The following is a 15,168-nucleotide window of genomic DNA, read 5'->3' as shown; positions in this document are numbered from 1 at the left end:
AAAGAGCGGAGCCTAGTGAAGAATCAAAGTCTCTAAAAAAATAAATCCAATTGTAGCTGAAATCGGCTTCGATAGAAACTATTTATATAGATAGAAAACTAAAAACCAAATTCATGCTTTTGCTGAAGCATCTGGAAGCAGGATGTGTGCAAAAACATATCTACGGTCTCAACGGAAAGAAACTAAAAAACTCATCCGATGTAGCGTTCAATATTGGATAGTGCTGAGTGGGACCAATGGGATACCTTACATTACAACGTTCTAGCTCACGAGCAGCATCCATGGCCTTTAGGTTGAAGGATTAGATAGCCAAACAACATGCTATGCCATTTTCAGTATTGAAAGAAGCAATAAACAATAATCCTAAATAATCTTTTTACCTTTTATCACTTAACCTTTATTGCTTTAAATTTTCTATAAGTTTCTACCGTTTCGGTAAGTTAATGGTAGCATTTCAATTTTTCGAACAAAGTAACATGGCCACTCTCAACTAGTTTTTTATATGAGCTCCCGCCTTCTGTATTTATTGCGCGTGTTCAGCAACGCGTGCCACAACATTCGCTTACGTGCTGGCCTACCCGCTCGTCTGTTTTTCAAAGCTTTGACACCTGCATGGCTTTTTTCCGCAAGTTTGCCAACATAGCTGGAACGGCATCCTCTACAAGTAATTCTGCATCCCACGTAAGATCTTAGATGCTGATTAAAAAACGACTTTACTGATGGTAATCAGGTTTTTGAGTTTTCTAGTTATGTAGATCACTTTATGATCCGTTATTTTTGCAGCTTTTTTGGAAGCTTATCTCTAACTGGCATCTATATTGCGGAATATGTGTGGGCATCCCGTTGCGGTTTAGAAAAATTTTCAACTTGTTTTCCACTGTAGTTTTTGCGGTTTTTTAGAGTCACTTAAAAGTTTCTGAATTGTCCAATATACAAGACTTGACGACCCCTTTTCAGGACATTGAATTTTCCGCCATATGCTTTTGTTGACTTTAAGAGCTTCATCAAAGTTTTGCGAGTTGCTTGAGATCAAAAAACTATGGAGAATTCCCTCTACAATTTTTTAATACTGGCGTGGTGCGCAGTTGTACAAAATCAGAATTTTTCCTGTTGCTATTGGCTTTTGTTAACAATCACAAGAGAATTTTCTCTGTTTGTCAAAGTAGACTGAAATATTAGCGAAAGCTAGTTCACGTTTTTTTTATTTATTTTTTCACTGTGAACTCCAAATTTTTCTGCAAACTATCTCCTATTTGAATCGGTTTTTGAGGTCGTCTTCTTCTGGGCAATAAAGGTCATCTATTTATCTTTTGAAATTGGTTTTGTTTCCCGACTTGCTTACCAGTTGGTGACTCTTCGCATTGAAAACGTTTACAAAGAAATTTTTTCGAGTTGCCTAAAGAGTCTGGACCAGCGGATTTGATCTGAAATCAACGCCAACTGGTGATGATGCAAGATTGGATATCAAGGCTGACGGATTTTTGGAATGCAGGTTCAACACAACAATTTGACTGTAAAACGGTTGATTTAGCCCTATAAAATGGGATTGACCAGATAATTCAGAAATGTTCATTACGCAAAATGACAAAGTAAACTAGGAAGTATTAGTTCAAGTACGAAAATTTGTTTTTTGAAATTCAAAAAATACTCTGGTACATGTTACTTCAAAATTTTGTCAACCCCAACAAGCAAAAATTAACAACAGATAGGAATGAAAGCAAAACTCCTTTTCAGGAAGAAAAAACAATAGACCCGGGATTATCAAAAACTCCGGAATAAAAATTGAAACAATTTTAGTGTACCAAGTGCAAAATGTTACAAACAAGACGGTTCAAATTTTAGCAGCCAGCTGACTTCATCACGCGGCAAAAATTGTTCAATACAGCGAAAAGAAGGAACTGCTGACAAACATAACAACAATACCTGGATTTTATTTCAACCCCAATAAAAAGAATCGGTTGGAAAACGCGCAGAATCTTCTGGTCAGGGGTCGATTGAGCACAAAGTCTGACATAATTGTGTGGCTTGATCTAATCAACAACAGCCTCTAAAGCCATACATCGAACAATTACAGGTTAAATACTATACAAGAGCTGACAAACAACTTGCCCACAAATAACAACAATTCTAAAGCACTGGTATACTAACAGTGCAATGGAACCCGTGATATTTTCAAAGAGTTGTTGAGCACTAGGATAATGGTTTTGAAGGCGACAAAGCACCTGATATCGAAACGGGAAGGGGGAAACTCAGCTGGGATACCACAGTTTGCTCCAACGGAACCGGCACGTGAGATCAAGTCACTGGTCAATGTGTTGCACCACCAAGGAAACCTGGAACCTCTGCTCAAAAAACGAAAAAAGAATGTCACTGGAAAACGACAGAAGATGGTGAGAGCAAATATAATATTGGTAGAAAGATCACAGAACGAGAGTGAAGCTCCTGAACAATAGGGCTTTCTTGCCACTGTGCTTGAGGGAGCTTCCGAGATGTGCCAAATTCTACCACAACCATGAACAGATTCATTCTCAGTTATAACAAATGCTTAGAACAACCCCTAAACTAAGTAAAATCTTTAAATATTGAATACATTTTTTTTGAAAAAATGCAAATATATGAGATCATTCCGGATTTTTGACGTTTTTTCAGAACAAATGGTGCACAGTTTTCAGCTAGAGCTGCTAAGGAAAGGAATAAGTTGTGGAGAACAAGGCCGTACTTTTTTCGAGGAAAAACTTGAGTAGGATAGGGATATTCTCATGAAAGAGCTGAAAACATAACTTTTACCTTCAATTGTGTACAGCATTGGAAAGTTAAAGTGATATCATACCAAATAGATTAGTAAGAGACTTAACGACAAGTTAGCGAAGCTGTCTGAGAGACGGGACAAACCTTTGCAGAATGGATCTCATAATAATGTTGTTACATTGGACGGTTTTGAACTGCCGAAATTTGTCTTGAACGTCTTACCATTAGGCCCCAATTATCCAGTCAAAGACAAATTTAATGAGGTGCACTTCGTTGCTGATGTAGACAGATTAGTTTGCGAGTTAAGGGGAAACAAAACTGATGATGAAAATTATGTGAAACTGAATCGTCTGCCAAATGGTACGCCAAGAACACACGCGAGACACAACTGGATCGAAGCGTTAGAAAAATTGATTTTTGGTTTTGAATGATCAAAAACTAATAGCTGTACCATTTGATAATGGTTGTGGTTTTTGTGTTTTGAAACGGACAATAAATTCTGATAAAATAAATGAAATCCTTAGTGCAAGTCAGTCTGAGGCTCGTATTGGAGAAAGTGATGAACTAACCATGAAAACGAAGAAACTTGTTGTTAGAAGTTTGCATTAACTAATGCAACAGGGAAGGATAAGTGAAAAGGTTTATCACAGGCTTAGTATAACTGGATTGCAACCGGCCAGGCTTTATGGACTTGCTAAAGTACATAAAAACGGTATGACACTTTGGCCCATTCTCTCCATACCCGGTAGCAATTACGAGAACCTGCATAATTTCCAAACTCCCTTTTTCCAGAGGTTACCAGGTGCAAGTATTGAGTCTAAATCGAAAGATGCCAGAGCCACTTTAGAGGCTACCAGATTGGATGAAGATGAGCTTGTAATATCTCTCGATCTTAAAAGCTTGTATACCATTGTAGCGGTTGAGGAGGCAATTCAAATTGCATTTAAAGATTTGTAATCCAGTTAAAAGGTTCCTGAGATTCCGCAGCTTTTTGAGACTAGCCGTAACGAATGTTCACTTCAAATGTAATAAAATCTGATATACTTAATCAGACCGTTTAGCAGTGGGTGCTTTGCTGGCGGTAATATTGGCAAATTTGTGGATGAGGTTTTCTGACAGATCTTGGCAGAAACTAAAGGAGGGAGGGGAGAAAAATCTCCTGACATGAAGGGAATATGCGTTTATTGTACCCGACGCGTTATTTTCCGAGGAAAAGGCGTCGAGTGCAAATCATGCAAAAACTGGCTTCATGCAAACAGGCAATGAAATTATTCAAGAGGTATGTGGATGTGTGCACTATCAAGAGGAACCCTCTGGACTACCTTGAGTATGCAAATTCTCTTTACAAAATCTTACAATCAACTCTTGAGACACCCAATGGTAGTGGAGACCTGGCATAGCTAGATCTGAATATAAATGTTAACGAAGAAAGGAAAACCAGCTGTCATTGGTATCAAAAATTGACTGATGCCAGCATAATCTTAAGTTTTCGTAGCTGTGTACTGATACAACATAAGAAAAATGTAATTCAAGGAACTCAGCGTAGAATTTTCATTGCAACTATCGACTGTTAATACTTTGATGTAGCCCTTAAGAAAAATCAAGAGATCTGGACTAACAGTCAGTGTTTCAAACCGAGTGGTCAACCTGTATTGTTAATGAGACGTTGGATAAAAAAAAACATGATGGAAATGTTTACATCAAAACCCCACAATTGAACCACATCTGTAAACAATTAAAAGCCTTATAAATTGATCTGAACTCGAGGTTTTTTGTTCAATACAGAGGAAACATCACTCAAAATTTTGCACGTATAGTAAAAAAAAATTGTTTGTGATATTTTTATACTTTTACGAGAAAACTAAGAATTTGCTTGCCTCCTGGAAATCATCTTTTGATAGGAGTACGAAATCCCGTGTGGTATATGAAGTTACATGTAATGGATGCAGTTCCATTTTTGTTGGCTAAACCAGCCGACATGATAGCACTAGAATTTTGGAGCTTCAAAAGAGATATTCCCCGGTAAGACAACACCTTGTTGAATGTTGTGGTACAGCGCATACTATTGAATGCGAGATTTTAGGTGCATGTTCCGGGATGAAAAACTAATGACAATAAAAGCGATCTACATCTAAAAGCTGAAATCGCTATTAAATACGCTTGACAAGCACCGGTGGCGGGAATTGTTTTGAAGTTTTATTTCAAATACAAAAAAAATGTCTTTTGAAATTCAAAAACTAATTTGGTACATGCTAATCCAAAATTTTGTCAACCTCAACAAACAAAAAATAACAACAGATAGGAATGAAACTAAAAACACTTTTTCAGGAAGAGAAAACAATACAACCGGGACTTTCAAAAACTCCGGAAAAAAGATTGAATCAGTTTCAGTGTAATAAGTTTAAATTAAATGTTGTAAATTGAATTTTAACTCCAAATAACTTCAAAAAATCGTTGTTATCTAAACTCATGTCTTAGAATTAGAATCAAAGACAAGTTCATATACTAAGTAAATGATTTTATTTGATTGTTGAACCTGACGATGAATGCAATGTGCGAAAACGTTCGTTTCGTTAAATCAATCTAATTTTTAATTGACGATTCCTTCTTCTCTGTGAATTAAGAAACAATTCAGCATCAGAAACTTTGAGAAATCAAGTATTTGATCATAGCATTGGCAAACAGAAAGTAAACACAATTGATTTCTAGCAAAAGTGATTGTCCTAAGCTGAATCAAATAGCTGCTTTTAGTATTGTCTCGTAAAATTAGTGAACAGATCGGAAGTAGTCAAGTATAATAAGAAAATAGAAATAGAGGATTGTGAAAAATGAACCGTACAGCTCTTCTTCTTCAACAATTACAGACAGAGAAAAATCGTCGGGATTGTATGACTTCATGAGGGCTCTACATCCCCTGAGACATAAGAGACAGACTCGCAATAGTGCGAAACTTAGCTTTTGACGTAAAAATTTTGCTAGCAAAAAACTTGCTAGCAAAAAGTGTCCTGAAAGGGGTAGCGAAGCCCACAGGTATCATGGATCTATCAAAAAGAACAAATTTGATTAAAAAGTAATTGATGTTGAGAAAGCAACGTTTTGTTCACTTGTCTTTGCGTGCACAGCTTTGTTCTCCTAAGGAGTTCCATCCTCTGTATTCGAGGCTCAAATAATTTTAGCTGGCTGAAAATGTTGATGCTTCAATGTAGTAATAGTAGTTTAGGCTTCAGTGTCGTGGCACTAGGGTTGACATCCCTTTATTGGTTGGCTAATTTGACCTTCTGTGCTGGATTGTAGTTGTTGCAGTTGCACAAAAATGTCCGCGTACAAAAATTGGCTTCAGAGTATTGTCTAGAGAAATGATTCCAGTATAATTCGGTTAATCGTTTTTTGTTTAAGTTTTCAATAGCTAAGTTTGTGACTTTACAGATAATTTTTAAAAGTTGACTGGAACGCCTCCAGAAATTGTCATCTGCCTTTTTTGTTCTTGTTTGATTTCTGTTTATTAGCACGAATTGTCTGGTATTAGGTTGATCATCACAATTTTGGTTTCTAGTGATCGGAATATTGACATTGTAATTTCCTGAGATAAAAGCAAATAGGAGAAGTAGATAGTGTTGTTCTATATATAAGGAGAGAGCAAGTAAATTGAGCTTGCAAAGCCTCTTCTTGTATTTCAATTCACAGTTGTTTAGGATCCAACTGGTAGCTTTAATTGAACGCTCTCAATCTTTTTCGTTTCCGTTTTATTAGCGAACCAGGCTTGAGTTGCTTATGTAACAATTGGTAAGACATATCCTGCGTACGCATTGAGTTTTGCACTTAGTTTTCTTGGACGTTGAAGTGTTTCTTCTTAAGAAGTAGAACGCTTTCCGTGCCTTTGAGCACTTTTTTTCGACAACTTTGGCGCCATTGTAATGCCTTGATCTTTTTGCTCACTCTGGTAAAGCAAGTTTTTGTTGTTTAAACTTAACTTCCGTTAGTCTTGACTTTTGATTGTCAAAATATAACACTTTTTTTATTTAATGTCATTTTACTGATCAAACACCATTCTTCTAATTGTTTCATAATGTATTGCATGTTTTCACCATTCTTTTGCAACAAACTTGGAATCGTCTGCATGACCAAAGGCTTCACACTTATTTACTTTTAGAGGAAGATCGTTAACAAAAATGATGCATAGAAGTGGACCTAGTAGTGATCCTTGTGGAACACGACTTGTTACTAGCACTGTTTCAGAGTTAAGATCATTAAGCTTTACATATTGTTTTCTTTTACTTAAGTAGCTGGCAAAAATTTTTAAGAAGTTACCGTCAATGCCTAGCATTTTATTTTTTTGTAGCAAGATGTCAAGTGGAACGCTATAGAAGGCTTTTTTGAAGTGCAGATACAGAACAAAAAGTTCTTCCTCATTACCACCAAATTTGTTGTAAAGATGATTTAGGAACAACAACATCTGCGTTACCACCCACCTTGTCTTCAAAAAACAAGCTGTGTATTGTGTAGTGCTCTTTTCTTATGTCATATAGTTAGTTAAATGTAACTTTTTCGAAAACTTTTGATGTGTTGCAGAGAAGGCTTATAGGTCTGTTTTGCTTCACGTCTCTTTTGTCTTCGTCATTAAAGACGGGAAAAACTTCACTTACTTTTCAAAACGATGGAAAATAACCTATTGATAGCCCAGCCTGAAACACTATCATTAAGGATTTCGAGTGGGCAGGCAGGTTTTTGGAGCGCAAGATTACCTATGTTGTCCGGGCCAAATGCTTTACTGGTTTCATGTTCTGACAGGATTTCGAAAATTTTTGTATCACCTATGTTCACATGGTTATAAGGCTTTTTCGTGAGGGTTCGATTTTGATCAACTCTTTAGGAAAACACTTGCAAAAAAAATCGCTGAAAAATTTAATTTTCTGTGCATCATCATTCGACTTTTCATCTTCGTTTTTCCTTGTCTCGGGAAACCTACTACTTTTATCGATGGAACGCAAATATTTTTGTAGATCTAAAAATTTTCTCCCTCGAAAAATTTTTTCTTCAAACTCAGCTTGATCTTCGACTTCGTTTTTTCGTAGTTGACTTTCTTTTCTCTTCAATTTTAGAAGTTTCGCCAGACTTGACTTTTCAAAATTTTTCTCTTTAATGTAGCGATAGGTTTCATTCAGTGTGATGTTTCTTTTTTAACCCAAGGCGGGAGACTTGCCCTGTGTTTAGTTGTTCTTGGAAACTTTTTTTAGCAAAATAATTTCCAGCCATTTGTACCATTGCTTTACAAGTGCGTCTACGTTACTGTAGCACTAAGTGTTAAAAGGATTTTCAGCTATGATTGTGTTTAGCTTGTTTCAGCCGAGTTTATTGAAGGCATATTTTTGTCTTTTACATCTAAGAATGTTTTCATGTGTTAGTTGTAGATTTTTTTAAAAGCTTTATGATCAGAGCTGAACGATCTGTTAAATTCATTTACTTCTGAACGGTTATTTACGTTGCTGGGATTATTAATGAGGAAAATATCTATTTGATTTTTTTTCGGCACAGGATTTTCTTGAAATGATGTTTACCCAGGCTCTCGAGTACTGTGTTTTCGCACTCATTGATAGAAATTAGAGTTTCACAGATTGTATTGACAAAATAAATATCCCTTGTGATAATTATAGAGTCGCAGTTTTCCGTTTTAGCAAATTGATTCAATTCATTTCTGTAAGAGATCAATGATTCTGACGACCATCTCTATGGACTGTTCTTTGGAGGGTTGTAGAAGCAGCAAATCAGCATTGAGACATCTTTTGGCTTAACATTGATAACAACGTATTCATTTTCAGAATTCAAAGTAACCCTTTCATGAGGTATGTTACGTTCGTCAATAAGGACTCCACCATGTTTAGTTTTGTGCGGTTCGTTTTTTCTGCCTCTCCTATGAATCGTATATTCGTTTCGCCCGTGATGTCACTAATGAGCCAGGTTTCTGATAAACAAATGATGTCTAGATTGTTTTCAATTGACACAGAGTTTGCAAACTTACTTCATCGTTTTAGATCAATAAGGCTTCGTATATTATAGGTTTAAATTTTCAATTCTGAGTATAATAGTCATTCGTTTGAAATTGTTACGTTTTCATTTATTTTGACATTTGTCCATTTTCTGTTGTCTTCTATCTGGAGTACGAGATTTCGTATTCTAAATTTTTTAGGATTTGTTCCTGTTTCGGTGATTTCTCTCCTTGTTTGGAGAATCTCGTTTTTGATAGCTTGTTCACTTAGGTTGAGTTCTTTACTTAAAAAAATTGTTTGCCGTGATCTTTCATTTTTGCAAGCAAGAGTAGAATAAGCCTTTTTGCAAAGTCACTGTCTATTTTAGCGACCAAGGTTCTACTTTTTCCTTCCTAATATTTGCCTAATCTCTTCAGATCTATGAGATTGCATGTGACTCTGAGATGTTTTGGGATAGCTTTCGCCTATTTTAAATCGTGTTTGTATCTTTCTCTACTATTTGTGGAGACTAGCTCAGGGATGCCTCTGAATCGGATACCGTCATAGTATTCCTCCTTTCAAGATTTTTCTTTGTGTTTGAGGAGCATCTACGGGTTTTGGTTCTGCTGGTGAGGGTAGTACACTTTTAATTTCGGTTGGTTCCCAATTAATTTTGCTTCCCCTCTAATATCTACAACTCCCTTTTTTAGCTCTCTGATGGTTTCGTCAGTCCTCGAGCTAACAATTTCATCAAGTATCTTGTCCTTTTTTAGCTCTTGACACTTTTGGCATATTAAGAGAACATTTTGCATAATAATACTGATGCCAATAATAGCCTCTTGGGACATGCCAGTAGACTTTTTTAAAGGTGCATGCATTCAACACATGCTACGCAATGGAAAATGGCCGATTTTGCTTCAATATTTGTTGAGCAATTTGTACAGCGTTTGTTAGTTAGTTTTTGATCGCCACTCATGATTTTGCTTTTTTTAATTTCTTTTGATTTAACTTAGACGAGCAATTGTTGTGATAGAAGGATAGATCGTTTTAAATTCTCAGTGTTTCAAGACCGTGGGTCCTGACGTAAGGAACCTATGGTCAATATTTAAGACTGGAATTACCCACTAGAACTTAGAAAACTGTTTAAAATAGGGATAGATAAAAACCGTGGTTCCTGACGAAAGGAACCTATGGTTTATCTATACCCTCTGAAAAGACCACAAACACAGCCGCTTTGCCTCGTGCACGCGTATGCGTTCGGGTGTACAGTTCGTTCAGCTGAGTAATTTTTGGGAGCTGTGGTTGAAGAAGGGAGGCTGCTAGTTTGACTCATCTACTTTCACCATTAGTTGTTTGTGTTCTAAGGCTGTCTGTGTTTTGTTTAACATTTTCCTCAGCGGATAGTTGTGTATAATATCATTTTATTGATAGATTTGAACAATACGAAATGATGTATTTCTCAATTTAGCTTTGTTTTTAAAGTTGGCCCATTGGCGCGCTCCTGCATACAGGGTAAAGTTCTCTGAATAATTATAGTTAGAAATGGCTACTTGTGCAATCTGCTTGTCGGAGTTTAGAGCGAGTTCAAACAAGACAATAGTTTCCTTGCTTTGTGGACACGTTTTTGACCGCGACTGTTTGGAGACATGGTTTAGACATGAGCCAGGAGACAGGATTTATGGAAAGAAGTGTCCTACTTGCCGGAAGCCAACATCTAGGGTGGCGCAGAGAGTGCTCTACATGCAATTTGAGTCAGGGGACGTAACTGGTACCAGTATTTTAGAGGACAGCAATGTTAATGCAACTCCCCCGGGACATAGTAATCAATTAGAACAAACTGCAGAAGTGTCAGATCAGGTTTCAGATCGCGATTTTGAAGTAGGTCTTTTGCAGGCACAGTTAGCCTCAGTGGAAAGTGCTCTAGTGGAATCTGCTAATGTTCAAAATAATTTAGAATCTCTGAACAATGATTTAAAGCGTCAAATGGCAGACAAGGACGCAGAGAAAGAGCGTTTGGTTGTTTTGAATCATGAAATGCGCGCCAAAATGCAATCTGCAGTTAAGGACGCAGATAGGCTTAAAACAGCCAGTGCTCTTTTGAAAATTTCAGCGACCGATTTAGCTGCCAAGATACATGAATTCAGCTCAAATCCAGAAAAATCAGACAGAGATATTATTGCCGCTTTGGTGACGTCTATTATTTGTAAAGACAAGGAGCTTTGTAAAGAAAAAGGACTTGCAAAGATTGATAGAAAGCATATGGAAAGCTTAAATCGTGAAATTGTTGGTCTAAAGGCGCAAATTAAAGAACTTCAGAAGACCAAGACCTTCAATGAAGCCCTAGAATTGGATGACGATAGCTCAATCCAAGTTCTAGACAGCGATGACAGTAGTGACAATGAGCCGACAAATAAAAGCCACAAAACAGCGGTTAAACGATCAGCAGGGAGGACTAAACACTTAACACCTACGGTAGGACGCAGGCTTACAGTTGCTGGTACTTCGATTGCATCTCGTGGAAATGTGGAGAACTTTGCATCACCTGCCTATCACCGACCTGGATTGGCCATCAAGAAATCTGCGCTTCCAAAGAACCGTTTACAGCCAGTGCGAAATACTAAAAAGCCAGTTCTGCGCTCTAATTCAATTCAGAATAAGTAACTGTAGAAATCAGATGATAGACGACTAATCGAAAAACTTTATGCACTCAGAGAACTGTGAAACTGATTGCGAGTTAAGAGTAAAGGTCCTATGTGTTTTAATAGCAAACCAATACATTGAACCGCAAAAAAATACGTAAACTGTCTTGATAATTGATGATTTGTTTTGTCCGATTGAACTTGTAGTTACTTTGTTATCTTTTACTTCTTGCTTACGTATACTTACTGAAGAATGAATTTTATTTTAAAGCTGCCAATTCAAATGGCTGAGAGAATTTGTTTGTTAAGGTCAAAGTGAGGCTTTGCATGAACCATGCGGCGACCATATTTGCAGAAGTATTGCGTTAATTTGGACTGGACAGTTTTTATTCTGTTCCAATGACAATAATATTTGGTTAGAATGACGCTGAAATTTATTGAAATGCGAAACATGTGAAATGAGTCCCGTTGTGAATGAAGTGTTTATCAAATATGTATACAGGAGGCGTCAGTTAAAATTTGCGCTAATCTTGACTTGCTGAAACTGAAATGGAAATATAGCCCTCTGGCTCTTAAATCTTAATAGGCGGAGAGGACGAAATGCCATATAATAAGGACTTTTGTGGTTGACTGCCGGGTGAATGACCTGAGATTGACTAGGATTTCCGCCTTTGACTGTTTAGAGAACTAAAAGGCAAACTAATTTCATTTAAACTGATTTAAATCTTGCATATTAAATTCTTATACTAAAACAATTGAAGTCTTATACTTTAATTTTTTCGTTTATTTTTTCAAGAAATTCTGATTCTGTCAATTCAATGCAAATCTGCCAAGGTTTTTACCCCTAGTATGTATTGCGAGTTAGGTTTTAGGTTTCATCAGGTTTTATTAATTACTCTCAAACGATGTTTGTAGCAATTATATTAGTCCGGTCGGTCTTTTTTAATGCAATTTTTTGCTTAACCGATTCTTCGTCTGACCCATTTGACTTTTCGTTCTCAAAATGGGATAAACATGTAGCTTCCAGTGGGCATTAAGTGTTCTAGAGCCTTTCAGCTCACTAGTCTCCAAGTATGCGATTCACAGAAACTATTTTGGAGACTTATACATATGGTGTGGAGGGCGGTTCTTGACCCCCCACCCCCACAACAGCACCCCTCCCTCCCCCCGTTAGTCAGTTATAGTATCTTACTTTTTGTATATACATTTTAGCATAACCACTAACTACTTAACCACTAACCACTAAATACCTAGAAATGAAGACAAGATTAAAATTTTCGAAGTTATAAAAAATGTCTTTGTATATGATTTCAACTACAAACTGAAACCACAAAGGCACACGTCACTAGAAAATGATGAGACCTGTTATCTTTGAGAATGAGAGACATTCAAAGGTACCCAAAGGATTGAAAATTTGTGAGTGAAAAAATTCATGTTTTTCTAAAAAAAATTATTGAAGTTTAATAAAAAAAATTTGCTTAAAACAACCGACTAAGGAAATGCAGTTTTTTTTTCACTTGAAAGGAGCTGGGGTTCTCTTTTAATGCAACCAATATGAAAGCTGAAAGGAAACGATAAAAGGCAAAGTTCGAAATCCATTTTCCGGAGACAAATGATTCCAATGTCATCAAAAGCATAACTATTGACCTGAAACAGAAAAAATTTCACAAATCAAGAAATCGCGAATGGATTTTTATTGATGAAACTAAGTGGAAAAATCAAGTTGTTATACTAACTACGATGAAACTAAGTGGAAAAATCAAGTGGTTATACTAACTACTTAGCATAACCACTAACCACTAAATACCTAGAAATGAAGACAAGATTAAAATTTTCGAAGTTATAAAAAAATGTCTTTGTATATGATTTCAACTACAAACTGAAACCACAAAGGCACACGTCACTAGAAAATGATGAGACCTGTTATCTTTGAGAATGAGAGACATTCAAAGGTACCCAAAGGATTGAAAATTTGTGAGTGAAAAAATTCATGTTTTTCTAAAAAAAATTATTGAAGTTTAATAAAAAAAAATTTGCTTAAAACAACCGACTAAGGAAATGCAGTTTTTTTTTCACTTGAAAGGAGCTGGGGTTCTCTTTTAATGCAACCAATATGAAAGCTGAAAGGAAACGATAAAAGGCAAAGTTCGAAATCCATTTTCCGGAGACAAATGATTCCAATGTCATCAAAAGCATAACTATTGACCTGAAACAGAAAAAATTTCACAAATCAAGAAATCGCGAATGGATTTTTATTGATGAAACTAAGTGGAAAAATCACGACAAAGACAACAAAGATAAGAAAAACCAAAAAACTAGGTGTTGAAGCCGCAAAAAAGTTGAAATGGGGTTGAAATCATTATATAAATTCTTTGTTTCTTTGTAAGTCTACGCTCGATGACCTTTCTATTGACAGCACTCAAAATCCACTACTATGAATCAGCCAAATTTGACTGAAGGAAAAACCAGTTGAGCTTGTAGTTCATCTCCACACTGAATTGGGATGAGAACAAAAATAACATTGTAGCTTTGAACTACACAATAGGACACGTGGAGCCTAACAGAAACGTTAACTGATCAAAAAGAAAGGAAAGTGGCTGATGTAGATAGAACAACGACGACTGCCAAAAATGCTTGCAAGCTTGAAAACAAACGAAGTCGCTACATTTTGTTCTGTTTTGGCATAGATATAGCAGTAATAAATTGAATTAAGAAACACCCAGTTACCACAAAACGCGATGAATGGTCTCGAACCTACCTTTCTCAACTTTTTGTGCAGAGTGTGTGTCATCGCATTTTGCAAAGTCTGAGCTCAATTTTTGTTCCAATTCTTAGATTGCAAAATAGTCACTATAACAACTAAATTCTTTCTTTTCTTGCCATCACTTTGTTTTCAGACTCTTTTTCGGAAATTCAATTATAGGAAAGCGTTTTCTGGTGAGACGAAGATGAGGCTGCATTAACATGAATCTCACATGCAAATTCACGTACAAAACATCTGTTCTGTTTTGAGAAATTTGTATCTCAATCTATATGAGAAACCAAGCATCATCAGAAAATTTACAGACGAACAATTTAATTAACACAATGTAGTGTTTCAATCGAACAATAAGTCTCTTGATTTCCTTTTTTAAGCCGGTATTGTGGTTCATCATTTGCAATCCCTACAATGCTAGTCAATCAATACCAGTTTTTGCTAGCTGAAGTTAGAGTTTGCTAGTTTTAGAAATGTAAAATTGATAGAATGATATAATTAACAATTTTTCTAATTTTGAACCAGATAAAAACCAGAATCTTATCTAAAAAGCCGAATATCAGACATGACTGAATTCCCAAGCGAATCATTAAACCAAGATCTTCGATTATTGACTACAATTTTCAGTGCTTGCCTCAGTAATGCTGGACGAGCTTTTGCAGCGTTCAAAGTAACTTAAAGCAAAATATTTTTCTTATCCAGATCCGATAGCAGACAAAAGGATGAGCTTGAGAAATGACTGATGATGTAAACTTGCCAAATAAAGTTGCACCGTAAGTAGAACGAGGAATTCAACTTACAGACTCTGAATTTTCACGGGTGACGGGTATAATTTGGAATCTGGTTGACGTTTAAAACAATGTTGAAATCTTTAATAAAAATGGCTTCTCAGTACTCAATGTTATCCAATTGGCTTCAGTTGTAGAAAATAAAATGAGAAATACAAGCTCGCTATCAGTTCGCGGGTTAATGAAGATAAAGTTTTTAATAATGTCACTAAATATAGTAAGAAATATCCGTAAATGATAGAAAATATGAAAACGATCCCCTTGGCGTCGGCTAA

General features: G+C 36.2%; 1 protein-coding gene across 1 annotated transcript; it reads left to right on the top strand.

Moving 5' to 3' along the window:
* The first annotated feature begins 10,223 nt into the window (after positions 1-10,223).
* Positions 10,224-11,646, top strand: LOC142338431 (uncharacterized). The gene has a single exon (XM_075388192.1). It carries the CDS (start codon positions 10,254-10,256, stop codon positions 11,370-11,372), a length of 1,119 nt encoding a protein of 372 aa, XP_075244307.1. The 5' UTR covers positions 10,224-10,253; the 3' UTR covers positions 11,373-11,646.
* Positions 11,647-15,168: the final 3,522 nt, after the last annotated feature.

The sequence above is a fragment of the Convolutriloba macropyga genome, chromosome 4 (assembly GCF_964194025.1).
Source record: "Convolutriloba macropyga chromosome 4, txConMacr16.3, whole genome shotgun sequence".
Taxonomy (NCBI): domain Eukaryota; kingdom Metazoa; phylum Xenacoelomorpha; order Acoela; family Convolutidae; genus Convolutriloba; species Convolutriloba macropyga.
Note: the sequence above shows the minus strand (reverse complement) of the source record. Positions and strands in the feature narration are given on the sequence as shown.